Genomic DNA, 27493 nt, shown 5'->3' on the forward strand with positions numbered 1-27493 from the left:
ATTTGGATGCTTGTAATCGAACTGCGCCGTCACGAGACATTGAGTATTTCCCAGGGTAAGGATCGGTGCAGCTTCCAACCATGGCATTCCTCAGAGTCAAGATCTGGAAGGTGATGTTGTTGAGTGTGCAGTCCTTGACAATATGGCTCAGTCTGGGCACGCCACTGGAGCTTTTGTCATCTGAAATGCCTGGAGATAGTGCAGAAAAATTGTAGGAAAGTGCAACGCATGGTTTCTTCTGAGCAGATGAATTTCTCAAATATGTGATGTGTGCGATGCGCTTGACAGTTCGCAATGTATTGTGGTCGCCACGGCAGATTTCACAGATTCTCCGTTTCCGTGTCGTACATGCTGAGATGACGCTATGAGGCGAACCGCGACTGGATTATCAGAGCAGAATGCGATGAATAACAACGTGCGAACTTCTCACAGATGTTTCCGTAACTTAGTCGAGTCCGGACAACCCTCAAAACAGAAACTGGAAATAGATGAAAGATATGGAGGTCGAATGCTTACGGCCGTCTTGAATGTTTGGCCGGACCTCACTGGACGCACGTTGCGCATGCAGTGTTCCTGCGATATGCAATACGTACACTGGCGGAGCAGATAGACACCCAACTCCGGTCCACATGACCTTCATGCCGATTGCGGCGTTTGTATCCTGGAAAATAGTTGACTTCTGGCGCGGCTTCGTACAGTCTTTGTTGGAGACAAAACTGATCTAAGTGGGTCCTGCTCTGGGCGTACTCTGTGGAAATTTCCATCTGATAAGATTACTAGTAATAACATCGCTCGCGAGTCGCGAAGATTTACAGGAGGCCTGGGCAGCCGCTTGGGTAGTCTGGTGTGCCTGCGGAGCCAGGGGCCGCTGCAGTTGGCTGTCATGACCAAAAAGACCCTCGGACATCATGGCGAATATGGGCACAGCATTGTCTGCGCGCAGCTGAACAGCATGTTCCGCATGAGTTCTTCGCAGTCACCCACGATCGTCGTTGGCAGAGTCCGTTGTCTGGTTGACAGGCTGTTCCTGAGATGCTAACCGTTGTCGGAAGCGTCCCACTCGCCCTGCGTTGGAGCGATTGACGTTGTGATAGGCGGCGCAGTGCTAGGGAACGATAGACTTTTCAACAGCGAGTGCGGCGGCGCGGCCCAAGTTCGGTAGAGTTCAGTCCAGTGACGCCGCCGAGCCAGATAACAACAAAAGGAGGCCCACAGCGAAAGGGAGCGAGAGAAGCACAATATGAAGAGGATGTTGTTAAAGAGCCCCGCTATCGTGGCAAGCACACCCCGCCTGGGTGCACTGGCTTCAATGCGCGCCGCAAAAGAACCTAGAAGCGCGTCGCATGCGAGCGTTTGTTGAGCAGCGTAGAATCCGCGCACCAAAGCAGTTTAACCCGCGTCCTGTCAAAGCCTAGAGGAGCAGGTACTCGGCAATTGCCACTTACAGTGCCTGCAAGATCGCCGCTACCAGACCGCAATTTGCTTCCTCGCGACATAGTCCTACTTAACCAGCGGTGTACCCCGCCAGCACACGCCTCGACATTTTTCACACTTCGCCCCTTTACACAATCCACCACACGCAGCCATGGCTTCCCGTCCCCAGAACATCGGCATCAAGGCCATCGAGCTCTACTTCCCTAGCCAGGCAAGTCTCCACCCGCCCGGAATGCTGCAGCCACTTTTTTGCTGCGACTTCCCGAGCTCGACAAAGCCCGTCTAACCCACGGCAGTGCGTCGACCAGGCCGAGCTCGAGAAGTTCGATGGCGTCTCCCAGGGAAAATACACAATTGGCCTCGGTCAGACCAAGATGTCCTTCTGCGACGACCGCGAGGGTGCGTTTTCTCTCGAGTCTGCACACCAGCACGCGAGCTGATTCATCTACAGACATGTACTCGCTCGCCCTGACCACCGTCTCCTCGCTGTTCAAGAAGTACAACATTGACCCCAAGAACATTGGCCGCCTTGAGGTCGGTACCGAGACTCTGCTCGACAAGTCCAAGTCGGTGAAGTCGGTCCTCATGCAGCTGTTTGAGGAATCCGGCAACTTCAACGTCGAGGGTGTTGATACCGTGAACGCGTGCTACGGAGGCACCAACGCCCTATTCAACAGCGTCAACTGGATCGAATCCTCAGGATGGGACGGCCGTGACGCCGTTGTTGTGGCTGGCGATATTGCGTTGTACGCGAAGGGCAACGCGCGTCCTACGGGCGGAGCGGGCTGTGTGGCTATGCTTATCGGCCCCGACGCCCCTATCGTGATGGAGCCGGGTCTGCGCGGCAGCTACATCACCCATGCGTACGATTTCTACAAGCCCGACTTTACCAGCGAGTACCCTGTTGTCGACGGACACTTCTCGCTCCGCTGCTACACCGAGGCTGTTGATGCGTGCTACAAGGCCTACAACGCCCGTGAGCAGACGCTCAAGAGCCAGGCTAACGGTGCCAACGGCGTCAATGGTCACTCCCAGGAGTTGGAGACGCCGGTAGACCGTTTCGACTACATGTGCTTCCACGCGCCTACCTGCAAGCTCGTAGCCAAGTCGTACGCGCGCTTGCTCTACAACGATTACTTGGTCAACCCGTCGAATCCCATCTTCGCTGAGGTGCCTGCCGAGCTCCGGGATCTTGATTACGCCACGTCCGTCACGGATAAGGCAGTGGAGAAGACCTTCATGGGTCTTGCCAAGAAGCGTTTCAACGCTCGCGTTCAGCCCAGCATTGAGGTCCCTACCATGTGCGGTAACATGTACTGTGGTAGCGTCTACGGCAGTCTGTGCTCGCTCCTTGCCAACCTCAATGGCGAGAACTCCACTGGCAAGCGCGTTGGTATGTTCAGCTACGGCAGTGGTCTCGCTTCATCCCTGTTTTCTTTCAAGATCAACGGTAGCATTACCGAGCTCCAGAAGCAGCTTGATGTCAAAAACCGCCTCGAGAACCGCCGTGTTGTCGCCCCTGAGGTCTACGATGAGGTACGTCGCTCTGGAATTATGTGCATCAATGTTTTGATTAATTATTCTGCAGATGTGCCAGCTCCGCGCACGTGCCCACTTGAAGAAGGACTACAAGCCTGAGGGCCAGGTCGACACCCTCTTCCCGGGCACCTACTACCTCACCGGCATCGACAGCATGTTCCGACGAACGTACGAGATTAAGCAGTAGATACGCATTTTCGATTCCTTGGTTCGCTGCATATGAGCATTTGCAGGAGTCCATTTCACGATTCAATTTAAGTCTCGTCAGCTGCAAGATCCTTATACCCCTTCGAGGCTTTTAGAACTCTGCTCGAGAGAAAGCATGGGGATGATGATGGTAAGACGATTTTACGTTTGGGACGGGCTGGTATCGGAGGATGTAATGTCAGGTTTTGGTATATGAGAACTGGATAGCTATTACTATCGAGCTGCTATACAGTATATGTCTACGGTTTGCAATGAAGAATTTAAGACGACATCCGACTTTTTCAAGCTCTTATGTGGAAATTGCGTCATGACTCTCTTGTGTACATTTCACATAATCTCTACCCATCCAAGAGTGGTGAAGCGGCGTAAATTCAACATCTTGTCCATGCACAACATATTGTACAACAAGGTAAATGTTATGCTCCCGATGCCCAAACGCCGTTCCAAATGCTTGTACTAGTCCCACCCTTCTATCACTCCAATATGCCATCAACCTCGCCCGGTAACCTCTTAACGCGCCGCTGCTCCCAGTTCTCGAGGTCTTTCGCCTGCAAGCGCTGTACAACAGTTAGTATTCACATTCACAGAACTCCACTTCGTCGCCCCAATTCCACATGTCCCAATGCGAACGGAGACCCAACTCACATAATATTCATCCTTCATATTCACCTTCCTTCTATCCTGCGTCAAGCCCATCTTCTCCTCCTGCGTGATCTGCTGGTTCTTGCGATCGTAGCGCTCGTACCGGAGGGCGGTGGCGGGCGTCAGCATGAAGCTGCCTGCGACAATGGTGGTGAGGAAGGGAAGGCCGAAGAGCAGGAAGGGGTGCTTCGTGAGGGCTTTGCGGTAGCGCGCGGCGATGGAGTTGGGGAGGGTGTTTGCGAAGGAGCGGTTGGTGAAGGGCGCCATGGCGGGCGGATCGTTCTTCGAGAGACGCGATTGTGGGATACTGGCGGATAGATTATGCCCGCACAAGCGACGATGTGCTACAATTGAGCAGTCAATGACCTGATCGGCACGCGGAGCTTTGAAGCAGACATTAGTGGAGTAAGACGGCTTGGCGTTGGATCACGGGACCAGGCGACGCGTTTTGGAAACGTTTTTGGCAGGCGCGTCTCATAGCCATCACACCTCATTCGGTTCAGGACGCAAACCCTCGCTCTCCACTATCATCTCTCCAGGGTCGGTCACCACACTCGCTGGATCCCGCCATCCATTTGTTGTCTTGAGTCTAACGCTTATATTGAGCTTGCCATACGGACCCCACTAATTCGCAGCACCTCCAAGAACAACCAGCTTCCAGCTTCCTGAACCTGTTCGTTATGCACGTCCAGTAGTTTTGCGTGATGGCCCGCAGAGGCGGGGGTTCGACGCAGCGGCAAGCGCCTCAGCCAGGACCCAACAGCCATAATTTACATGGTTACGCCAATGGTCGTCCGCCACCATCCACCATCCCCGCGCAAATCGTGCGGGGTGCAGCAAATGTCAGAGCACAGCAGGACACCGTCAACAAACAACCCTTCATCGAACTCGTCCAAGAGTTCCTATCCAACCCCGTCTTGGAGGATCCAGACCCAGTATGCATCGCCTTCATCCTCGCCATTACCGAGGGCGGGATAGACCCTTTATTCAGGGAAGATCCATTCGCTTCGAAGCACCTCGAGGAGCAAGGCACCCAATGCATTGCTGCTCTTATCATCATTTTCCAACAGAAGCCGTATCTCTTGTTCGCGCCGACGCACGCTGAGGAAGAAGATGGAACGCGGCGTCCGCCGGTACTCGTTTGGCTGTTCTCGAAATTGTTGGGATTAATTTTACAACAAGGTCGTTTGAGTATTCATCCGACTGTGCTAGAGCTGCTGAGCACCTGTCTCAAATCTTTCACTCGATCTGCTAGCCGCTTACGTCAAGCCTGGTCGGTGTTTCGACTCTACCGGTCGTGCGTTGATAGTAGGCTTTGCACCTAAGCGTTTCCTTCAACTGCTAATCGATGGAGTAGGTATTATAGCGGCCTCGGAGCCCAACGAAGAGATTATCGATTCCCTTTATCCCTCTTTTGACCTGATTCTACCTTCTTCAAGTAGCATTGGCGATGTTTGGCCCGAGAGTCAGCATCTTGTGGCTCTCCCTCAAGGCCTACAGAGGATAGTTACATCAAAAGTTAGTGCAGCATATCTGGGCTTTCGGTTACTTGAAATTCTCATCGATTGCTGCTTCACGTCCCAGCAATGGACTACCAACGATAGTACATTCGGAAGCATGCGACTTTGGGCATTGAACAGCTGCCTAGACCTCTGGACTAGTTTGACGAGATGGACAGCTGGTAGAGAACGGGGACCTCTACATGACGACGTTGAAGCACTGTACATGCAGTCGCTGGCCATCCTTGCTCTACCCGATTTCGACAAAGAGGACGATTTTTCTTGCTCATCTAAAGCGCTGGTTTCTTTCATGTCGGGCATCCTGGAAGGTCTTCGAAGTTGCCTCTTCAAGCCCTTTTCACAAGCAAACCAGGCCCGATTCGGGTATGTGTTGATACGCTTAAAGTCTATAACGCAACAGACACTCAAGGATGAGCGAAAGAGGGTCATCGTCCAATCCGTGAAGAAGACCATCAATAACACAATGATCCCGGACATTGCCGGGATCTGTCAGAACGTATCTGAGTTGGTCACGCTGGAGAGGGACTTGCAGGTTTGTATACAGAGGCTTTTCTTGTGTGCATCTCTGACTGTGGACAGCTGTCGATATGTCTCTGGACAAAACCCGGCGACTGGCCTGCTGAGGTCCAGAAAATTCGGGCTCTTCTGTGTTCAGAGATAGGGCGACCCTTCGACAACGAAGAGTTGAATGATCAGTCCGTCCACGTAATAAGCGCGTTTCGTGTAGCAAACAAAGGCGACGAGCAGCCGCCCGCGAAGCGTCGCAGAACTGCACCCGAGCCTGACAGCGATGCACCTGCCGACGTTTTGAACCATTTGGTCTTGTTGCTGAATGGCAGTTCTGCCGAATCACCAGTCCTGGACTTGAAAGGTTTCCACATTTCCGTTCAGTAAGTTTGTTCTGGAAGGAAACTCTATGTGCTGATCGGTGCAGAACTAAATATGCCAACCTACCGGACGACACGCAAGCTTCTGACGAAGAGCAAATTGAGATGCTCGTAGCATTGACCAAGATTGCCTGTGCCGCGACTCAATGTCTCAAAGCATCGGACATAAGCCAAGATCGCTGGAAGGATTCACCGTGTACACTATGCGATTCGACCGACAAAGTGCAGCGCGAGGTGAAAGTGTACTGGGATCAGCGGGACTCCAGCGAGATGTGGAAGGATGCTATCGCAGGAATGATTGCGATGACCCAGGAAGCAAGATTTCAAAGTTCTTCTCGACCACGGGTCTTGATGGCTGTTGCTATTGGGCGCCTCTTCAATCACATCCGCGATGCGGAATACCTTAGTCTGGAGATCAGCTCATTGGGCGAATGGTTGCTGAAATCAATGCAGAGGTCTTTGCGCGAATTGAGGATAGCAGCGTCTCGATCTCTGATGACGTTCCTCCGGGATGACATCTGCAGACACGTCCGCGACAAGAACCGCAGAGCGACGATGCAGTTTTTGGCTGAGCTGACTAGACGCAATGTCCCAGCGCAGCAAGAGACTTTAATTATGGCATATGGCCAGGCGGCCCGAACGTGCAGCGGAGAAGAACTTCATCTCATCCTTGCACAGCTGGTAGAGTATTTGGGCCACACAAACACGGTCATCTATGGTGCAGCATACAACGAGCTCTGCTCTCTGGCCGACGATCTTCACACATCACCGCAGGAGCTCTTGCGTCCTTACTGGAGGACGATCGGTTTCTCGATCGTCCACGATCTCAATACTAAACCGCAAAAGGCAAAATTTGTTGTCGAACTGATTGGTGAAATATCCTACGTCAGCCAGCTGCTTATTCTCATCCATGAGGACGTCCTCCCCGTGCTCGTTTTGAATAAGAGGACGGACATCCTGCAGCGCATCGCGAATGCTAAGAAGACTACAATTGAGGAAATTTGCTTGCAGCCACGAGCACACCTTGCCCGAATCATTGCTTTACTCTTGTGTCAGCCTGGTCCGGATGCTGAGCGAAGAGCGATGGATACTTTAGTGGCCGTCGCGCCAGCCGTACGGCAGACAGGACAGAAACTGCATGATCTTGTTCAGCTTGACGCGGCTGCTATGGCTAGTGAAGTCTTCAAATTGGCGGCAGATCGTGATGCCAACGAAAAAGAACTTGTAAGTGCGAAGACACTGTCCTCGACGATAGCTGACCGCTATAGTATTACGAAGGAATCAGAAAGCTTGCTGCGCTTGACGATGTCAAGAGCGACATTGATTCCAAAAGACAAAAGGATGGAAAGCGCAAGGCTCCCCCGCGAAGGAAGACAAAGGACCTAGTTGAAACCTTCATTCTGAAACATGTCCTTGGTGTAATGGCAGACTTCACGAATCCAATAGAAAATCAGCTTGGCAACCATCACCTGACAGAACGAAGAAGATGCGTCGGAGCGATAAAGGAGCTGATAATGTTTGCACGAGAAGATTCGTGCCATGCTCTAACTCAGGTTGGTCGCTCACAGGTGCTGGGAAGCTTTTTAGAGAAGGCTAACAAATGTAGATTCGAGCCTGCCTACAGTCCGCGATGGCCGACCCTCACCTTTGTGATCAAGCTTTTGACGTTTGGTCACTTCTCCTCACAGTACTAGAAGAAGCTCATCTGAAACTCGTCCTTGGCCAAACGTTTGCATTAATAGTTCACCATTGGTCCTCTTTTGCGGACGAGACTCGCTTGAAGGCCAGTGCTACTCTAGATGTCCTGCGAGTACAGCATAACCAATTGTTGCAAGATCTAGTTGGGCAACTGGCATCACTTTCCTCCATTCCGATGCTGGCGAAACTGGAGGCAGAGATAGCTCGTTTGAAAGCGAAGAAGGATCCTATCACGCTCTTGAGCTACTTCAGTGAGCGGTGCAACGATGAGAACTCGGTTGTGGTACAACATGCATTGAAGGAGCTTGTGCCCTTTTTGGAAGAACACCAAAAGCTTCTTCAACAGTCCGCCATCGACCAGAAGCCGCTTCCTGCGCTCATTTCGCTTAGCCGCTCGCTGCTCGACATTTGCGTACGATTCCCGGGACATCATGTCGAACTACGAACACTTTGTGCGCAATGTCTTGGGATCATCGGCGGACTTGACCCATACCGCGTCGAGACAGTTCGTGAGAAGAAGCAGGTGCTAGTTCTGCATAATTTCGAACAAGCTGCGGAGGTGATCCAGTTCGTTGCCTTCATGTTGGAAGAGGTACTTGTAAAGGTCTTCCTCTCGACGACAAACGCTAGATCCCAAGGTTGGCTAGCATGGTTGATGCAAGAGCTATGCGCGCTCTGTGGATTTAATAGCGTGAACGAGTCAGGACGAGGTGCTTCACAGTCCACACCAGCAACACAACGATGGGACGAGTTCCCAGAACCTGTTCAGAAGGTCCTGACACCTTTCTTGGACTCCAAGTATCGCTTCACAACCAATGAAGACGTCCCGACAGCGCAGTACCCTATTTTCAGTTTAGAGATCAGCCACGCCACTTGGCTTCGTACATTCACTTATGACATTTTGCAGAAGGCCAAGGTACAGAATGCGAAGATGTTTTTTCCCACTATCGGAAGGGTGGCCCGTCGAGAAGATCTCTCCATTGCCTCCTTTATCCTGCCATATGCCGTTCTGAGCGTCGTCGTTGGAGGTGACGGGTCAGATGCTCACAAAGTTGGTCTGGAACTTCTGTCTGTACTCGAGACCGACCTGCAAGGGGCCGATCATACAGAAGCCACCAACATCAAGCAGTGTAGCGAGGTAAGTCAGTGCACTTCAGGAATCCTGAGTTATACTAATCCACTCTACTCAGAACGTCTTCCAAGTGCTGGACTATCTTGCCTTGTGGCTCCAGGAGAAACGCAAGGTCATGTCAGACGCAAGAATTATGGCAGGCAAGACAGGCCGAGGTATCTCTGAGGTTGATGAGATTGAATCAATCAAGCAATTCAGTGCGGTGGAGTCACTATTGCGGCTAATTCCAGCGAAGGTTATCTCCAAGCGAGCCGTGGAGTGTAGGTCGTATGCTCGTGCGCTTTTCCACTGGGAGCAATATTACCGTGAAGAGCAACACAAGTCTGAGACCTCGGGTGAAGACTTCATTAAAGACGATCTGCTGCAGCATCTTCAACACATCTATGCTCAGATTGATGAGCCAGACAGCATTGAGGGCATATCTGCTCACCTACTAGTGTTGAATCCCGAGCAGCAAATCATGGAGCACAGGAAGGCTGGACGCTGGACGGCTGCTCAGACGTGGTATGAGCTTGCACTCGCGGAGAAACCGGACGACCCGGAAACTCAGATTAACTTGTTAACCTGCTTGAAAGAATCAGGCCAATATGGTAAGTCCATATTTTGCGACGAGCAATATCACTCATCTGACATCCACTCGCAGACGCGATCCTCAATTATGTAGACGGATTCCACGCGTCTCGTTTCGCTTCTTCGAGCACCTTGCCCTTCGCCGCAGAAGCAGCATGGTCAACAGGCAAGTGGGTCCAACTGGACCGCATACTCACTGAGCCATCCGGAGTACTCAATGCCTCCTCGGATTTCAATGTTGGAATCGGCAAGGCTCTACTTGCGTTGCGGCACGGGAAAACGGACGACTTCAGGCACACGGTGAACGACCTGCGCACTGTTTTGTCAAACGGACTATCAGTATCTACGACTGCATCCCTGCACAATTCCCACGACCATCTTGTCAAATTGCATACGCTATACGAGCTTGAGACTATCAGCGGCCTTTCCAGTCGTCGACCACCAGATCGGGATGTTCTATTCGAAGATCTGGATAGGCGGCTCGATCTACTTGGCGCCTACACTTCAGACAAGCAGTACTTGCTCGGAGTGCGTCGGGCAGCTATGCAACTCTCTGCGTAAATATATTCCATATGACATCGAGGGTACAATTACTAACGATATATAGCCTGGAATTCACGAACCTAGACATTGCATCAGCCTGGCTGACAACAGCCCGACTCGCCCGGAAAGGGGACTTCTCATCAGCCGCTTTCAACTCTATCATGCATGCTACTCAGCTGGGTGACGACGCCTCGAAGATCGAATATTCCAAGATGCTGTGGAAAGAGGGTCATTATCGAAAGGCTATCCAGAATCTGCGAGGCGCTCTGGCGACCAACTCATTTGCTACGAGAGAGATGCCACAGATGGACGTCAGTGTTTCTGTGTCTACGACTGCTAATGGCGACCTCGCACATGCTACGAATCGAGTTAAATGTCATGCTCAGCTGCTGCTGGCCAAGTGGCTTGATAGAGCTGGTCAAACACAAAGTCTCGTGCTCAAAGAGGAATACGCGCGAGGCATCATGACATTTCCCAAGTGGGACAAGGGTCATTATTACCTCGGCCGATACTATCTCAAGCTATACGAGACGGAAAAGGCTCTGCCAGTGAACAAACAGGCGAGCAATTTCCTAGCTGGAGAACTAACGAAGTTAGTCATTGAGAACTATATCCGTTCTACCGTGTATGGATCGAAGTATTACTACCAGACTATTCCCAAGATCCTTACCCTCTGGCTGGACATGGGAATGGAGATGAACTCGCAGCCCAGGCAACCCAAGGATAAGGACCTTCACCAGCACAAGATGAATCACCTTGTTCATATCAATGGCTACATCAAGCGGTATGCGAGTGAACGCATGCCGGCTTATCCATGGTACACTGCTTTTCCTCAAATCATCAGCCGTATCAATCATCCCAACAAGAGCGTATGGGATGTTCTCCAGCTCATCATCATCAAAGTGACCGCTCAGTATCCACAGCAAGCGCTGTGGGGGCTTCTGGCCGTGCAGAACTCCCAACAGGACGATCGACGGGCTCGCGGCGGCGCAGTATTGCAAAAGCTTCGAGTGAGTATTACTTTCTTCGGCGAAATGCTGAGCTCTGCTAACAATAGGAAGGACCATTCTAAACGCAGGAACGGCGCAATAGAACTCAAAAGTCTCATCACTCACGGTCAGCGTCTTGCCGATGCTCTGCTAGCTGCTTGCGATACTCCAGTCGAGCAGAGAGTATCGCATGTGAGCCTGTCCAAAGACCTGCGATTTAACACCAAGCTCGCACCTTGTGCTCTGGTCGTGCCTATCGAATCGAACATGACGCCCAGTCTTCCGAATACCAACGATAGCAGGCTGATAAGAGCACACAATCCCTTCGCGTCAGATGTTGTCACAATATCTGAGTTCAAGGATGATGTCTTAGTGCTGTCGTCACTGCAGCGGCCGCGTAAGATCACTGTACAAGGCTCGGATGGGCGGTCATATGGCCTCATGTGCAAACCTAAGGACGATCTTCGCAAGGATCAGCGCCTGATGGAGTTCAACTCGATGATCAATCGCGCTCTAACCAGGAATATTGAGGCCAGCAAGCGTCGACTCTATATTAAGACGTATGGAGTCACACCACTCAACGAAGAGTGCGGCACTATCGAGTGGGTTGAAGGGTTGAAGCCCATGCGTGACATTATCATAAGGTTATATCGTCAAAAGAGTGTGAGCATCGACTACCAGGAGATCCGCATGCTACTCAACGAAGCATGCGCCGATCCCAAGAACATACACCTCTTCACGCACAAGATCCTCACGAAGTTCCAGCCCGTGCTCCACGAGTGGTTCGTTGAGACCTTCCCTGAACCCGAGGCTTGGTTTGCTGCCAGGCTGCGATATACAAGATCATGCGCTGTGATGAGTATCGTGGGTCATGTTCTCGGTCTCGGTGATCGTCACGGTGAGAACGTCCTGCTGGAAGAAGGGAACGGCGGTACTTTCCACGTCGACTTCAACTGCCTCTTCGACAAAGGCCTCACTTTTGAAAAACCCGAGCTTGTGCCATTCCGTCTGACCCACAATATGGTCGACGCCATGGGTCCCGCGGGCATCGAGGGCCCCTTCCGGAAGACGGCCGAGCTCACGTACTCTTTACTTCGCCAGCATGAGGACGCGCTCATTACTATCTTGGAGACGTTCGTGCATGATCCTACAGCGGATTTCCTCGGCACGAAGAAAAAGAGGAAGATACCGGGCGTGCCGGAGAGCCCGCAGGAGGTTCTGGAGATTGTAAAAGGCAAGCTGGGCGGGTTTGTGAGGGGTGAAAGTGTACCATTGAGCGTGGAGGGTTACGTGGATAGCCTCATCAGGCAGGGGAGGGATCCGATGAACTTGGCGTCCATGTACATTGGGTGGTGTGCGTTCTTCTAGGATGCATACAGAGTGGTGAGAGCTGGTCTGAGCATTGGTCATAGCACTGTGTTGATTACGAGCATCATGCAACCATCTCCAATGTGTTCAGTCACCCATCTTGCTGCTTGCCCGTCGCGCCACAAACTTGATCTGCAGGTTCCATATTGTCCCTAGCTCCTCCGCCGTCCGTATCTTGAGCGTCTCCTTCCACGCCGGCGCCTCAACTTCGACCACCCACCCGTCAAACCCTGCACTCGCCTCACGGAACAACTTCCCAAATGAATCCCCGTTGTGCCGGTAGAAACTCTCCTGTATCCCTTTCGACTTGCACACATACTCTCCCGCGACCGAAAACCCCATCATCCGCCCCGCAAGCACCAGCTCCTGTGCCCCGTTTAGCAAGGTGAGCTGACACGCAGCGCACGGACTTGCCTCGCCCACACCCAAAGGTGAAGCACGCTCGCCGTCCAGATGATATGCAGCTTCCCCTTCAACCCCTTCAGCCCGCCCTTCGCATCCTCATCTAAGGTATCCGGCTTAAGAAACGTACCCCGGAATGTTTCCCTATCGCGGAACGGGTCGTATCTCACCTGGACAAACGCAGGTTCAATATCCACACCATAAAGTTGGTCGGGGAGGAGGTTCGGTATGGTGAAAGAGAGATAGCGCAGTTCTTGGCCGACGCAGCAGCCGAGGTCGAGGAGGGTGGCACCGTGGGTGAAGACGCGTTGGATGAGGGGTAGGCGGGATGCAGGGGAGGTGCAGAGTTGGAAGCGGTGGCCAAGGCAGGGGTAGGTTCTGAGGGCTTGGGAGCGCTGAGGGGCTTAGTATGCTTCAAGAAGGAATAGGTGGGTAGGGAGTTTTGGCTGAGGAGAGACATGGGCGTACGACGGCGTTGATGTGGGCGATTTGGGAAGGAAGCGGAATTTTGGCGTAGTGTTCGAGCAGGTCGCAGGCGCGCGGGGGAACTTCCAGGAGACGGGGTAGCCGAAGGGTTTCAATTTAGTGGACACTGTTGCCGTGGTCTTCTCGAGGCCGGAGGGAGTTCGTAGTTTTGTGCGTCGATGTCTCGTATTTGGGATGCTGCGTACGGGGCGTTTCCCCACGGCCAGATTCCTGCACTTTGATATTATAATTGGCCAGTGTGAGATAGGCTTGGGATGCAACTCGGTTCACGCCCGACAACGGAAATGCTTCGTGAAGATGACCATCAAGTTCACATGATGACAAGTATATGGTAGTTCATGATTCATCTACCAGGCCTATTTGCCCAGCGTACCTGTCCCGCCAGCGGCCTTGAGCCATACCACACAGAAAGATGCATGTAATCCGTGAATTCCAACGCCACCCATTTTGCCGCCAACGTTGTCCGTTCCGGCGCTTACTTCAGAGGAATGAAACGGGAAGAGTGGGTGGCACCAATACCGGGCCTTCCGTGCTTGACAGGGCGGCTGCACAAATTAGTTCATGTATCGCAGCACTATTATGGATGGAGGAACTCACTATGAGATAGAGAACTCAGCAAGGTAGTGGCCAACCATCTCGGCCTTGATTTCGACCTGGTTGAACTCCTTGCCGCTGTATACGCCGACGACGCTACCAATCATCTCGGGGACGATGACCATGTCGCGGAGATGGGTCTTGACCAGCGGGGGCTTCTCGTTCGGGGGAGCGGCGGCCTTTGCGAGGCGGAGCTTCTTGATGAGGCCCATAGGCTTGCGCTTGAGACCGCGGTTCATGCGGCGGCGGACGCGCGCGTGCATGACATCGCGCAACTCCTCAGAGGACAGGTCGAGGAGCCTGCAAAACTATGAGCATCGAGTATGGTTGCGTGCGTGGGAGCCAGAACGTACTGGTCGAGACCAATTCCTCGGTAGGAGTAGGTGCGGAAGGTTCTCTTCTTCTTGATCTCGGCGGCCTCGGCGGCGTTCTGCGTGCATTGTTAGATTGAAGCAGCGCGCCGACGCAGGGCGTCACGTACATATTCGGAGTCAGCCATGGTGGAGGTTGTTGTCGGGTCGTCGTGCTCGTGGCCTTGGTCGTGGGTTGGTATTAGATTTCGGGCACAGGTGTGGGCGCTCAAGCGAAAATTAGGTAAGGCGCGCTAGCCCAGATTGACGCCCCGCTCTTGGCGAGCTGCCACGCACCGGTGCAGTCGCGACGCTAGCAAAACCCATGTGCATCTCAACCCATGAGTTTACTAGCTTACTACTTGATTTTCTCCGCAAACTGGACTGTACGAACGTATCCATAATAACGTTCATTTTTGGTTATAGATATGTTGTTAGTATTCAAGTTATCATCAAACATCTACGAGTGATCATCACGGGCGTGTAGCTCAGTGGTAGAGCGCCCGCTTTGCATGCGGGAGGTCTAGGGTTCGATCCCCTACCCGTCCATTTTTGCATTTTCTACAGCTCCGACGTTCGAGGGTCCAAAAACAGTGTTTTTCTTTTTAGTCCATCCAGGACTTAGCAAGGTATTACGCTTTCACTTTCGAAACGACGGCAAGAATAGACATGACGATCAAGAGGACATACGCTCCATGGCACGATATCCAGGTACGTATGAAAGCAAAGATACACGCATGAACGATCCTCCACGCGTATGGCCTATGAAATGACCCTTGGCCTCACTCACAGTGACGCGTCGCTTTAGCAGCCATACTTTTTCTATGTTTTTGAGTTTGCGCTGCATAACTTTTTTCGCCCGTTCTTGATCGCGTCCTCCTCAAGTCTTCGTAGAATTGTCCATCCATTACTGAGAAGAAAGGCCGAATTCGGGGCCAGTGTATGTTCTCTGTCCGGAAACTTTCACCATCTTAGTAGATTAGAGTCTCGTCTTAAAAATTTACTACTAGCCATTCGTCTGATCTATGTTCGCTATCTCGACTGTCTGTCCCGTATCATGGTCCAGATCTTGACACCACGCTCCCGGCCAAACTCTTCTAGCAGAGTGACATTGCGCTCACTTTTCGCCATGAGCCCAAACTTCTCGTACAGCCGAAGACCGTTGTCGTTCGACACAGCAATGGTCTATTACAAGTTAGAATCAACATGTGGTCAGAGTTGGCCAGGCTTATGGTAGCCTGTTTGTCGTCGGCAATCTCGAGCCCAGATTCAAGTGATGCTGAGCCTGCCCCGTTTCGCTAGAAGTCCAGAGAGATGGCCATCATCGCCAACCCTGTCCCGATGGAAAAATAAGTACTGAGCTCCGGGGAATAACATCGATTACTACCCAAAAGCTTCCCAGAGCTTGTTCTCGTCCTGGGGAAAGGATTGCTGAAGCGCCTGGGCATGAGCCTTGTCGTCCCGAGTCTCCCAGGTCCCAGGTGGGCCGTCGATATCGTATGGTCGCGGCTTCTGTTGAGTGCACGGGTTCTACATGACACCTCTCACAGTCTCGCCAGTCTCCGATTCCACCACCTTCTCCCAGAAATCATTGGGTGCAATGCTGTTGATGAAGAGCATCCGTGCAACGTTCAGTTTGTAGCCTTCCTCCGTCAAAGCTTGGGGAAAAACAACATTGATGTATTCATTCTTGCCGTCATAACATTTGAAGATGATGGAAAGTATTTCTCCAATGTCTGCTTCGGTGGCTCCCTCAACGTTGAATAGCAGAGTGCTGGGGTTCACGACAGACGATGAGGCGAGAGTGTCAGGAAATTTATGAGGGCTTGTGGCCAGGCTTTAAAGGGTTGTAGAGGTATAAGACGTATGAGAATAGCCAGAGTTTGCATAAGCTGTGCCGTATGTGCCGTATGACTTCGTCGGGGCGTAATTGACATCTCTTTTCAGTTCAGTGCTCACTATGAACGAAGATCTCGATTGATCTGGTGGTTCAGAGGTCAATGTGACCATTGTGAGCGAATGATTCAGTTTTGACGCTGATGCCCAAGTACCGATGGTATATCAGTGTCTATGTTTAGGGCTGGCTCCCCTTGTTATCTACACGTCGACGAGCCAACTGAAAGTTGTCGGCGCTGTATCTAACGGGGACGATGAACTTTCGCTGGCAGGCATCTCGTGGGGTATGTAGGATCAGGTTGTTGCAACTGACCGATGGATGCAGCCAACTGGCTGAAACGTCTTGGCGGGCGAGCTAGCCTTGAAGCGCTTCGTATCACAAACACGCAAACAACGCGACAATGAGGATGCGCAACGTCTCAGCATGGCGGACGGCTGCCCTGCTCGTTTTGCTGTCTGGTACAGCATATGCCTCTCTCGGGGACAGGCTGCCAGAGTTCAAGGACTGTCTGAAGGTATGCAATTGCTAAGGCTATGTGCTCGAGCTCCCCGCAATGCTAACAACGACACAGGTCTGCCATGAAGCGAACTGCGGCGTGGATGCCACCCCCATACGTAAGTGGAGTCTTTCCTTGGGCTCCAATTGTCCATTTAACTTATAGTCGCAGCCATCCATCGTAGGCTATTACTCTGGGACTGCCCCGCCGAATGCGACTACTCATGCCAGCATATCGTGACCGACAAGCGCCTCGCACGCGACCCGCCCTACATGCGGCCGGTCTACCAATTTCATGGCAAATGGCCCTTCTACCGTTTCCTCGGCATGCAAGAGCCCTTCAGCGTCATCTTTTCCCTCTTCAATTACCTGGCTCACAGCTGGGGTCAAGCACAGATCCGCGAGAAGATCCCGCCGTCGTACGCCATACGGAAATACTACATCGCGTTCGGGTACTTTGGGATGGCCAGTTGGATGTTCAGCATGATCTTCCACACAAGAGACTATAATCTGACGGAGAAGCTGGACTACTTTGCAGCAGGCGCGCAGGTGCTTTACGGCATGTACATGGCGGCGATTCGCATTTTCAGGCTCGAGCGGAAAGAGCCTATGAGGCAGAGTGTATTAAGAGTGTGGACTACGACCTGCATTATTCTCTACACGTTGCACGTCACATACCTCACGCTCTGGAAGTGGGACTACACGTACAACATGGCCGCCAACGTCGCAGTGGGCGTTGTCCAGAACCTCTTATGGAGCGGCTTCAGTTTCACGCAATACAGGAAGGTCGGGAGGACGTGGGCCATGTGGCCGGGTTTCATCGTTGCCTGGATCCTCGTGGCCATGAGCATGGAGCTGCTGGACTTTCCCCCCTGGAAAGGCATGCTGGATGCGCATAGCTTGTGGCATCTGGGTACTGTGGTTCCGACCATATGGTGGTACAAGTAAGTTATGATATATTCTAAGATCAACTTGATCTGACTGTACACAGTTTCCTTATCAAAGATGCACAAGAGGATCTTGCAGGTACGCGACTCAAGCAGCAAGAGTAGGGTCCTTAGCGTATTTGCTGGACCTTTGATTCAGGGAACTTTTGCTCAGTAGACGTCCAGAGGCTAATTCCCACGCAGGGCCGCGCAAGGATTGAGCTAGAGATCGCTCTGCTGTTGTTGATAGTATCCATCTCTAATGATACCACATATCCTGTTCACGCTTGCTTGCGACCATGTTCATCATGCCCCTGTCGTCGCATATATTCTTTCCAGATGCAGGAATACACCGCAGGCCGAGCGTGTCTCTAAGCATATGACAGTCTTTCTGCGGATAATCCCCGCCTCGCTGAACTGTTATAGTGATGCTAATGCACACATGCCGGTTTTAGCCGGCAATCGATACTTCCAAGACTCCGTATACAGAATAATACTGAAGATCCAGCGTCCATATTAATCAGGCGACATGGTCCAAACATAGAAGGTTACAATGTGGGGTAGTCACTACCAGGGAATCTGAGGGCTTTCTTCGGCGCAATTGACTACCAAGTATAGATACATGAGTTACCTCGTTGTCAATTATTTGGCAGACCAGACTTCAACGAGTCATTCCAGCAAAGGATGCATCTCTACAGCCTCATTCGAATACTGCTGGTGGAGCTTGTCCTCGGTCTCGTCGTGGGCACGAACATTCGCGCCATCTACTTGTTCAAAGACGTCCTCAAATCCAACACCACAGCCCTCACAACTTCCGGCTTCAATTCGCTCATTATCTTTGGCGTCGGAATCCTTGAAGATGGCTCCATCATGTATTATTCGAACACGCCAGGAAGCGTCGACGTTAAAGTCGCCTCCGGTGGCGCCTACATCGGCGGGACTGCCCTCGCCACAAAGATGCAGTCACTCAAAGCCGCTGGCTCTTCTGTCACCCGCCTCGAGATCTCCATGAACAGTCAGCATGTCAAAGACCTAATGGCCAAGCCTGGACCCAGCGCCGACACGCCGCTCTACAAGAACTTCGCCGCGCTCAAGACAGCCTGGGGCCTCGACGCCGTCAACAACGATGACGAGAGCCTCTACGACGTCACCAGCACTGTCACCTTCGCGAAGATGCTGGGCAAGATCGGTTACCGGTACACGGGCGCGCCGTACACGAACACGGGCTTCTGGAAGTCTCTCATCGCGCAATCAAACGCAGGGCTTGCGGAACCGGACCTCCTTTTCGACCGCGCGTATCTGCAGTGCTATGACGGTGGCGCGGGCAACGATCCCAGCGCATGGGCGAATAACTTGGGGCTCAAGGTTGTGCCGCTGGTGTGGGTGACGAATGACTCAAAGCCGAGCTATGGGACGACGGCTGCGGCGGCGAAGACGAAGTTTCAAGGGTGGAAAGCGAAGGGTGGTGTCGTGGGGGGTGGGTATTGGAATGATTACGATATTGAGAAGATGGGATTAAGTTACAAGGGATATGGTGATGCGTTGGCCAGTGTGTTTCCGTAGTGCAATGTTTGGGGTTGGTCACTGAGAAGGATGTGTGCCTGACACCAGACACGAACGGGATAGGCCACGACAAAGTGGATTTGTATCTCCATATTTGCAAGGTATTTCCGTGAGAAGGTTGAAATGAATTGCACAGTAAGTTTCTTAGCGCGGCCATGGACATGAACAGGGTGACCTCTGGAGCCTTCCCCTCCACATGAGAGCGCGTCGTAGGCTTCGCGATAGTCATCAAGAGTGGGAGGCACCAACAAACGCTCTTACTCTTGAGGCACCGCTCCTCCCCCTTCTACATTGCCCCGTCCGCCACAACCGCAATCATGGCACCCCTCGATGTCTCTTACACCAACATCGAGCGCAACAATGGCGGCCGTAGCTGGAGCATGGAGTCCACCACCAGCGCCCAAGCAGTTGAAGCGCTCACGCGCCCGCACCACCGACACCCTTCCTGAGTACGTTTCGCTCGGTAGCTTACCACTAGCTTACAGAACAGCTACTTTGGTTCTATTGTGCAGGTCATCCTGGGCCGAGACAAACCGCTCGCACGGCGTAACGACAAAGCCGCAAATGGATTCAATCGAATCGGCAATGCAGTAAGAGGATAATAAAAGGACACACCGGACGAAGCCATTTACCTTACTCCAACGCACGGTCAGCCATCTCCTACGTTGACTGCTGTAACCGATGAAGCCCTCATATTGATTAGTCAATTCACCTCAAATGGCGAAAATTGCACACGTGAAGACGCTGCTAGAGGGCGTATCAGTTTTGAACGGAAACCGGGTGATCGACTTGACAGGACCTGTTGCAGACAACCCTCGGGTGCAAGCGCAAGTCGCTTCCTCGATAGAGTCAACACCTCGCTCGAGTGCCTTATCAGCTGGTGGGTCCTCAAGTTTTGTATGATTGAATGAGTATTGACAATGGGTATCCAGTGAATAATGCGTCAGAACCCTCGAAGACAACGGGACTGGCAAAATTCTGGATTTACGAAGACCTCTTCTGCCTGCGCTCGGCATTTTTCCGGCGAGCGCTCAACGGGGTTTGGGGAGACCCCGCCACCAAAGCTTGCGCCTTCTAGAAGACGATCCAAAGGCCTTTAGAGATTACCTTGCTCTCGTCTCCTCAGGAAACGCCTACGTGCAGCTGAGATCCCAAGAGTTCAACGTGCTAAGCTTTCAGGATGTCTACGAAATGTGCCAGCTTTACGTACTCGACGACAAGTTGCGGGACACGAAGAACAAGAAAACGATCATCCATCTGATGATTGCAGAGGCCCAAAAGGAGGATGAGCGCCTCGCAGTGAGCAAGAATACGATTTCCCTGGTCTACAGAAGCACTCTCGAGTTGTGCCCTCTCAGACAGCTTCTCGTTCACGCTTATACCCTCTACTCGCCAGGTTGACTTTCGGTCAAGCTCCCGAGGCAGTTCCTGTTCGACCTAGCCTACACGTTGATGACGAGCAAACAAGCAGGATCCGAACTAGAAAATCTAGGTGATGCAAGCGATTACTATTGCGAGGACTCAGCGTCTGAGGCAGAGGAGTGGGTGAATTTCAAACGGCTCTCAAACCTCGCCGCACCGAGGGTAGACTCCAACAACTCGCAAAGATACATGGTTCGGTGGCAAGGCTTCTGATCGATGCATATATACGGTACGGAAGACTGTACAGTAATAGTTGAGAGCTTGATATCAAAAATACAAGGCCCTCCAAGTTCTTCTGGGAAGAACTTTCTTAAACGCAACTGGATCTGGAGGTCATCAACTGACCCAGACCAGATCGGGCTATACTACAATCGCGTTCAACATCTGAGATAATTCTACAGGGCGGAAACACTACTAGACGCCTGCTCGTACTACGGTTGTTCAAAAACAAACAAGCCTGTCATACGTTTTCGCACATCATTGGCTGCAAGGCCGCAAGGCTACCGGGCTGCAGTCGCTACCAAGCCCCGCCTTAGCTTTCACCGGTCTTTCAGCCTTCTGCCTACACCTCCGAAGAAAAGATCCCATTTTCGCAAATCCAACCGATGAGTCTTCGCGAGCTTGTGCAAACCACAGCAGAAATAGTTGCAGAACTTCAGAGTAGTGTAACATGGCCGGGTCCTTCAGCGAGTAAGTCACATCACTTGCGAAGGTCAGAACTAAAATAACACAGCCTTATCCTCTCAGATCTCTTCACATTCTATGTCGGGACTGGCGAGAAGAAAGAGGTAGTCCGAGTGCACTCAAGAGCCATTGCAGCAACCTGCGACTACATGAAAAATCTCATAGAAGGAGATATGAAAGAAGCTCACGACCGGACCGCAAAACAGGACGTGGAACTTGAAGAATTTTTACGCTTCGTTGAGTATGCGTATCGAGGTGACTTCACGGCCCCTTCTTATATTCTTGAGGAACGGAGCGCACAGGCTGAGGTTCTTGTGGCGGATGTAGCCCAGTCCCCTCCAGCCGAAGTCATCCCACCAGCACCCACTCCCCCTATCTGGGGGCAAGCTGTAGTCGAGGCCGCAGATGATGCCCCAGTCGCTGCTGATGGCGGCTGGGGTGACTGGGGTGTTTCGACGAAGAAGAAAAAGAAGGAGAAGAAGGTAAAGAGCAAGGTCGATTTGTTCCGCACCGAGGAATTCAACAAGCGTTACTACCTTCTGGATGCCGGGCCACAAATGGGCTTCGCTCCAGCTTCCAACTCCGCACCGGAAGAGAATTTCACGCCGGTCTTCCTGGCTTATGCGCGGCTATACTGCTTTGCGGAAATGCGCCTCATCCATGGACTCAAGGCCAGTACTTTACATAAGCTTCACTTCGCATTGTCAAGTTTTACGCTGTACCCAGAGCGCATTGGGGACGTCGTTGAACTTGCTCGATACACGTATGAGAATACGCCGAATAGAAGAGCGGATGGGACGGTCGATGAGCTAAGGAATTTGGTCGTGGATTATGTTGCTTGCGAAAGCGCAGAGATTGGGAAAAGCAACGCTTTCAAGGAGTTGCTTGAAGAAGGAGGAGAGTTCGTGAGCGACCTTTGGAATGTCGTGAGCAAGCATGTCATTTGAAGCTCGATGCGTGCGTGCGGATATGAGAACAACTTGAGTGTTGAACCATGCTACAGGCCCATCCTCCAGTTCAACATGACTGAAAAGGCTCTGAGTAGCTTAAGAATGCAACCGAGCTGTTGTTTGATGCGTTGTCGCAACTTTACACGTGAGATTCGAATCGTCGTTGTCAAGATCACCACCGGCCTCGGTTGCGTCACCCGAACTCCCCATCAACCCACCACCATGACAGCCATCAAAGAAACCCCAGATGTCGCCGCCATCAAAGCCCTCATCAAATCTTTCTTCGACCGCATCAATGCCAGCGACGGAAAAGGCCTCGCCACGCTCTTCCTCCCCGGCGCGAACCTCTCCATTCTCCGGCAAGACCCGGCGCGGGACCCTGCATCCGACTCGCCCTGGAGCGAGGGCCCTCTGCACCCTACCACCCCTCAAAACGCAGAAGAGGATGATAAAGAAGAGAAAATTGTAGTCATCTTGCGCACCTCCATCGAAAAATTCGTCAAGATGATTGAAGACGGAGAAAAGAAGCGAAAGGGCAAGCCTGGGCCAAAGGTACACGAGACGCCGGATCTGGAGGCTACGGATGTTAAGGTTGAACATTTGTTTGGCGCGGCGTGGAATCCGTTCAGGGTTACTTTCGATGGGGTATTGCATCATTATGGGACTTTTGCGTTTACTTTTGGGAAAGTAGATGGCGGGGAGGGTGAGGGGAATTGGGACGGGAAGGTGTGGAGGATTGAGGGGTTGACGCAAAACTATCGACGTTCGAGGGGGTGGGAGGAGGGAGGTGAACTATGATATACTCCGATGTCTATGGTACAGTCTATTATCGGTCCTCATCCTCATGAGTTACAACAACACAAAAGCTACATGCAGGGGTATCCCAAGGAAATCTAGCCACTCAACCCTCCCATAAGCCAGACCAACGAAACGCCAAACAATGCAAACGATACCAGGGACCAGCCCCGCGCTCAGAAAAGTAGTCCCTCCTGACTCGGAATATTAACATCCCACTCCTCCTCTTCGCACGCAGTCCGCCCAACAACAACCTTACTCCTGACCATAGTCATGTGATTCATATTTCCCGCATACACGTGCTCGTTCGCAATATGCTCCATGAGCGTCTCCACGCCGCCGTAAATCCCCGTCACAGTACCTTCCACACTGCATATCAAACAGCCAAAATTACACTCAGCCTCCTCCCCCGCGCTGCCCCGCCCGGCCGTCGAGTAGCTGCTCTTCTTTACGTGCGACTTCGCGAGAAAAGACCAGCGATACCGGATGTCCGTTGCAGACATGTGAATCTGGGTGTCTAGCACTGCCTTCTTCTTGTTCTTCTTCGTCGGGTGCGGAACGCTACGTGATGGGCCCTCGAAGAGGCAGTGTCGACATTGCCACACCTGGCTGCTGCTGAACATGCCTTCTGGGCGCGATGTGAGGACAAGGCCTTTGCTCGCGTCTTCCCGGGTGTCCCAGGAGCCGCGGCAGAAGCCAAAGTAGTCGTTGTCTTTGCAGGGGCGGCCGTACATCATTTTCTCCTGAGCGCCGGTGGTGATTGTCGTTTTGACAGAGGGTGTGACGGAGAGCTGTGAGTTTGAGGCGACAGGGCGGAGAAGGTGCAGCATGGGCGCTGTGTCGAGCCGGGAGCGGCCGCGCGGCTCGGGAGATGCGTTGCGGCTGCCATATGGGCTTCTGGCCGTGCTTGTGGGCGTGTGAGGACGCGACGATGCGAAAGCTGGCGCGAGGCTGCCTGAGAGAGGCTGCCGAATAGGGGATTCTGTGCGAGTTTCCGTCCGGGACTCAATCTCTGTTAGGCAGTGGATCTGGCCCATGGGAGAGTTGGCGCGGGAATCCAGTTGGCGTATGGGAGACTCGGTGCGGGATTTGACTTGGCGCACTGGCGATTGTGTACGGGAGGATACGAGAGAAGCGTAGTAGCGTTTTGGCTTCATTCTGTCGTCCGCGGAAAAGAGTTTTGTACCTTGCGTAGAGCTCGGCTTACTGGAAGCGTATTGTGTTGGAGGAGATGCTGGATCGGCAGGCAAAGCATCAGACATTCGCGACGATGACCTCGAGTCACCGTAGTATAACGAAGGAGGGTCAGAGGAGTATACTGTATGTTCCGAATACTTGGAGCTGGCTTCTGACGTTGATGACCATCTGGATAGGGTGGGGATAGGTCGAGGTTGCTGCCGCTGTTGTTCGACCCATTCATTCAACCGACGGTTGTCTTCGTCATCGAGGATATTGTGGTTGTAAGCAGGATACTCGGTGTTTTCGCCCTTGGGCAGCGGTGGAAGCTCCTTGAGCAGTCGAAGTGCGTCCTTGTGAAGCGCCATAGTGTCACGCTGATGCTGGTAACCACCTTGTAACACAGCCAATGTATCCCTTTTTGAGTGCTCTTCGATGCCGGTCAATTTTTCCAGTGCGTCTGCCCTATCTCCTTCCACTCTCAAAGTCTGGTAAGCCGATATGATTTCGTCCACGTCCTTCATGACAAGAGCCCGCTCTTGTGTTCCTAGTGGTGAGTTGGGAGTATTGGTAGAGGAATGTATATTTCTGCAGCAAGTTTGGGGGAAGGTCGTAGTTTTGAGTATCAGTCCATTCCTGTCCCAAGTTCCTTCGTAAAAGTACCGGACAAGAAGGGAAGATAGTCCGGTGGACGAATTTCCATTCGCATGGCTACTAACCGAACCGGGCAGCGAGGCGCCTGAAATAGGACTAGAACATGTACTCCGCGAGGCTGGCCTTGGGGTAGGAGAGCCGTACCCTTCACCAGAATGGTTAATAGTGACAGAATGTGCATGAGGCGAAGACCTCTGCAGAGAATCCTCTGTTTCAACATGTTTAGACGTCGATTGCAGCTTTCCGGTTTACCGCAGCAGCTCGAAACTTCTTCATATCAGTCTTGAAACTTTCGCATTGTCGTAATCAGCAGCGCCCTGTAGCTCCGTGACATGTCGGTTGGTATTACTACAGCAGTGTGGAGTGAATTGTCGCGCGCGACTGATGTGAGGCTGTCAGTAGCATCTCGCTTGACTCGGACTTCGGAGAACATGGAGGGGACGGATCATCTGCTACACGGACAATCCCCCGAATCGCGCTTTTTCTGCGGAGAATAGAAAAGTTGGAGCCAGTTCCGCATTTTGAAGAGAGACCTGCCATCGCGTTCTCTTGTGTCGCTAACCGGGTTGTGGTGCTCCGATTGTTTCTTGCTGCAAATACTAGGTCTGCAACTAGCGCGGCCGCGCCACGCAAGGCCGCTATGGCCGTCTTGAGAGTCGCGAAAACCAAGAATGAAGAATAACCGAGTGTGGTCAGTTCCGGGCAACAGTATCAGTGGCTGTGCAGCGATATGCCTTGATAATCGAGTGTACCCTCAATTCGGCCGAATACTCCTTGTTACTTGGTGGCCTTGAAGGTCTTACACACGATGCCAATGGAAATTGGTGTCGCATAGGACACCCGGTCTGAGCCTCCATTTGGGGATTTGAATAAGGATGTGATACGTGCATTTTAGACGTCTCTGTGTCCCGCGCTTTGATTTACAAGATTTGGGTATTGGAAGCCTTGAATAAGTACATTTCAATCATAGAGTCACGGACAATATTGCAAGAATGCCTATCTACCCCTTTGCACCTGGCACTTGGCAGGAATCTTGGGCCCGCGGTACTCCGAGATACGTCAGGGAACATTGTCAAGCTGGTCATACAAATGCATGAAATTATGATCAATCGTCTGGACAAGACAACCTGACATATTAGTCTTTATTTATGACTATTCATCTTCTCTTTGCAAGTGCAGACACACGACCCAGAGCTAGCTGTACACCATGTGATCGCGATATTCACCGTAGGCTATTTCTCCTTCAAAAAATCAATCATGAGTCTGACATGTGATGAACAGGTCCTCCACGCATTATTGACATTGAATTCAACCACCTCAGGCCCAATAAGCCATCATATCGTATAAGGTGCAAAATCGTACGCGTTCACCAATTGTTGGACACACGAGAGTCAAGATTTTGGCGCAGATCCTACGTCTATAAGTATTACGCTACGCTGACCCATATACGAACTTGCTAAACATGCTCCATTTCCGACAATAGGCAGAGTTTTAGGTTCAATTCGGGAGTGAAGGAAGACCGATGATATTAACACACTTTACCTGGTGATCACTCCTCTGGCGCGGAACATTTGCGCGGTCACTTTCATCACGACAGCAGCCCGGGCTCATGCGCAAATCTTGTGAGATGTATCACTGTTATCCGAATCCAGACGAGAATGCTGTTGCCGTTGATAGTATGTATGGCCTATTCACCTAACAAGAGAATCTCGTTGATCGCTGCTAGCCTCCTGCAATTCAGTAGAAGCGCAGCTGATAGTGTCGGGTGCCATCTGGGAAGTTGCAGGTAGCACGGATGCCGGAATCGCACCTTCCCGGGGACAATGATGGGCCCTCAACACTCGGCGAACTACAGTCTCTACTTTGCATCTTCGTCAGGCAGAAAAGAAAAAATTCGGAGCCACAGCGACTGAGCACACCTCTAGTGGGTGTCGCGCTACCCAGTGGCACGGTCAAGAGTAGAAGTCGCGACTGGTGGTGCATCCCACTTCCTTCAACATTCACTTCGCTTCGTTCACTCCAACACATCGCAGTTCAACCGCTCGAGGATGGCGCGCCCGCACGGTGCGACCCCGTCATTCAGTATGAAGAAGATATTTAGGCGAGAGAGAGATATGAACCCAGTATGGGTGCTCTCAAAAAGCCCGGTCATCTGTTAGCCGCAGCGAAGAGCCTTGTTCGAGGTATTAGTGAAGTGCCAGAATGCTTCCCTGCTGGGTGCAGGGAGCTGCTGCACAGCTTTAGGACCTCAGACTTGTAGCCAAGGGAGTGTGGATGGGGGAGGACAGAGATTGAGATTGATTGGAGCTCCATCGTTAGATATCTGAGGTTCTTACATGTTAGGAGGAGTGACATAGTCCGCTCTATCTTCCGCGCCTTGCTTCAAAAGATTGGCGTACCCCGTCTCCCAGTCCAGTAGCATGGGTTGCTCTCGGTACTGTCGATCATACCCAATGGGGCCGCTCATGCATCAAACCGTGCTCTTCCCTAATCCACGCAATTGTTTTCTCCCAAAAAGCGTCCGGTCCCAGGCATCTGTGCCCCATCCACTATTCACATAGTGCAATCTG

At 52.1% G+C, this 27493-nt stretch overlaps 9 protein-coding genes and 1 non-coding gene across 10 annotated transcripts; 7 read left to right on the top strand and 3 right to left on the bottom strand.

The window, feature by feature from the left end:
* Positions 1–1235: 1235 nt before the first annotated feature.
* Positions 1236–3394, top strand: CC84DRAFT_580000 (hydroxymethylglutaryl-CoA synthase). Its single transcript, XM_018186746.1, has 4 exons — positions 1236–1645; positions 1731–1833; positions 1886–2970; positions 3023–3394. Exons 1-4 carry the CDS (start codon positions 1586–1588, stop codon positions 3158–3160), a joined length of 1386 nt encoding a protein of 461 aa, XP_018038841.1. The 5' UTR covers positions 1236–1585; the 3' UTR covers positions 3161–3394.
* Positions 3395–3397: 3 nt separating this feature from the next.
* Positions 3398–4142, bottom strand: CC84DRAFT_1162427 (cytochrome c oxidase assembly protein COX16, mitochondrial). The gene is made up of 2 exons (XM_018177993.1): positions 3826–4142; positions 3398–3737 (listed from the first exon to the last, which is right to left on the bottom strand). Exons 1-2 carry the CDS (start codon positions 4087–4089, stop codon positions 3654–3656), a joined length of 348 nt encoding a protein of 115 aa, XP_018038842.1. The 5' UTR covers positions 4090–4142; the 3' UTR covers positions 3398–3653.
* Positions 4143–4526: 384 nt separating this feature from the next.
* Positions 4527–12529, top strand: CC84DRAFT_1086470 (uncharacterized protein; the record flags this gene model as incomplete). Its single annotated transcript, XM_018174165.1, has 10 exons — positions 4527–5130; positions 5189–5874; positions 5922–6232; positions 6277–7453; positions 7498–7782; positions 7836–9065; positions 9118–9649; positions 9703–10186; positions 10237–11182; positions 11234–12529. 10 exons carry the CDS (start codon positions 4527–4529, stop codon positions 12527–12529), a joined length of 7551 nt encoding a protein of 2516 aa, XP_018038843.1.
* Positions 12530–13780: 1251 nt separating this feature from the next.
* On the bottom strand, positions 13781–14539 carry CC84DRAFT_1115000 (40S ribosomal protein S15). The gene is made up of 4 exons (XM_018175413.1): positions 14493–14539; positions 14365–14441; positions 14015–14311; positions 13781–13962 (listed from the first exon to the last, which is right to left on the bottom strand). Exons 1-4 carry the CDS (start codon positions 14508–14510, stop codon positions 13893–13895), a joined length of 462 nt encoding a protein of 153 aa, XP_018038844.1. The 5' UTR covers positions 14511–14539; the 3' UTR covers positions 13781–13892.
* A 299-nt stretch (positions 14540–14838) lies between these two features.
* CC84DRAFT_t31 lies at positions 14839–14910 on the top strand. The gene has a single exon. It is a non-coding gene; the product is annotated as a tRNA-Ala (tRNA).
* Positions 14911–16644: 1734 nt separating this feature from the next.
* CC84DRAFT_1162430 (Mn2+ homeostasis protein Per1) lies at positions 16645–18064 on the top strand. The gene is made up of 5 exons (XM_018177994.1): positions 16645–16772; positions 16830–16872; positions 16926–17697; positions 17745–17779; positions 17884–18064. Exons 1-5 carry the CDS (start codon positions 16659–16661, stop codon positions 17898–17900), a joined length of 981 nt encoding a protein of 326 aa, XP_018038845.1. The 5' UTR covers positions 16645–16658; the 3' UTR covers positions 17901–18064.
* A 194-nt stretch (positions 18065–18258) lies between these two features.
* On the top strand, positions 18259–19836 carry CC84DRAFT_1203844 (uncharacterized protein; the record flags this gene model as incomplete). The annotated part of the gene is made up of 3 exons (XM_018181855.1): positions 18259–19228; positions 19511–19691; positions 19755–19836. Exons 1-3 carry the CDS (start codon positions 18364–18366, stop codon positions 19834–19836), a joined length of 1128 nt encoding a protein of 375 aa, XP_018038846.1. The 5' UTR covers positions 18259–18363.
* A 1498-nt stretch (positions 19837–21334) lies between these two features.
* Positions 21335–22409, top strand: CC84DRAFT_1257334 (uncharacterized protein; the record flags this gene model as incomplete). Its single annotated transcript, XM_018184724.1, has 2 exons — positions 21335–21354; positions 21398–22409. 2 exons carry the CDS (start codon positions 21335–21337, stop codon positions 22293–22295), a joined length of 918 nt encoding a protein of 305 aa, XP_018038847.1. The 3' UTR covers positions 22296–22409.
* A 90-nt stretch (positions 22410–22499) lies between these two features.
* Positions 22500–23259, top strand: CC84DRAFT_1162431 (uncharacterized protein). Its single transcript, XM_018177995.1, has one exon. It carries the CDS (start codon positions 22521–22523, stop codon positions 23094–23096), a length of 576 nt encoding a protein of 191 aa, XP_018038848.1. The 5' UTR covers positions 22500–22520; the 3' UTR covers positions 23097–23259.
* Positions 23260–23269: 10 nt separating this feature from the next.
* CC84DRAFT_1203846 (uncharacterized protein) lies at positions 23270–25143 on the bottom strand (the record flags this gene model as incomplete). Its single annotated transcript, XM_018181856.1, has 2 exons — positions 23270–25008; positions 25068–25143. The coding sequence occupies 2 exons, from the start codon at positions 25141–25143 to the stop codon at positions 23270–23272; spliced, it is 1815 nt and encodes a 604-aa protein (XP_018038849.1).
* Between the last annotated feature and the right edge of the window lie 2350 nt (positions 25144–27493).

The sequence above is a fragment of the Paraphaeosphaeria sporulosa genome (genome assembly GCF_001642045.1).
Source record: "Paraphaeosphaeria sporulosa strain AP3s5-JAC2a unplaced genomic scaffold CC84scaffold_3, whole genome shotgun sequence".
NCBI classification, from domain to species: Eukaryota; Fungi; Ascomycota; class Dothideomycetes; order Pleosporales; family Didymosphaeriaceae; genus Paraphaeosphaeria; species Paraphaeosphaeria sporulosa.

Coding starts and splice junctions, on each gene's coding strand:
- CC84DRAFT_1115000 (XM_018175413.1), bottom strand. Junction 14,312..14,364: donor CGAGGAATTGGTCTCGACCA/GTACGTTCTGGC, acceptor ATAGTTTTGCAG/GCTCCTCGACCTGTCCTCTG. Junction 13,963..14,014: donor GCTGAGTTCTCTATCTCATA/GTGAGTTCCTCC, acceptor TAATTTGTGCAG/CCGCCCTGTCAAGCACGGAA.
- CC84DRAFT_1162430 (XM_018177994.1), top strand. CDS start 16,659: ATGAGGATGCGCAACGTCTCAGCATGGCGGACGGCTGCCCTGCTCGTT. Junction 16,773..16,829: donor AGTTCAAGGACTGTCTGAAG/GTATGCAATTGC, acceptor ACAACGACACAG/GTCTGCCATGAAGCGAACTG. Junction 17,698..17,744: donor CCGACCATATGGTGGTACAA/GTAAGTTATGAT, acceptor GACTGTACACAG/TTTCCTTATCAAAGATGCAC.
- CC84DRAFT_580000 (XM_018186746.1), top strand. CDS start 1,586: ATGGCTTCCCGTCCCCAGAACATCGGCATCAAGGCCATCGAGCTCTAC. Junction 1,646..1,730: donor AGCTCTACTTCCCTAGCCAG/GCAAGTCTCCAC, acceptor AACCCACGGCAG/TGCGTCGACCAGGCCGAGCT. Junction 1,834..1,885: donor CTTCTGCGACGACCGCGAGG/GTGCGTTTTCTC, acceptor ATTCATCTACAG/ACATGTACTCGCTCGCCCTG.
- CC84DRAFT_1162427 (XM_018177993.1), bottom strand. CDS start 4,089: ATGGCGCCCTTCACCAACCGCTCCTTCGCAAACACCCTCCCCAACTCC. Junction 3,738..3,825: donor ATATGAAGGATGAATATTAT/GTGAGTTGGGTC, acceptor ACTGTTGTACAG/CGCTTGCAGGCGAAAGACCT.
- CC84DRAFT_1162431 (XM_018177995.1), top strand. CDS start 22,521: ATGACAGCCATCAAAGAAACCCCAGATGTCGCCGCCATCAAAGCCCTC.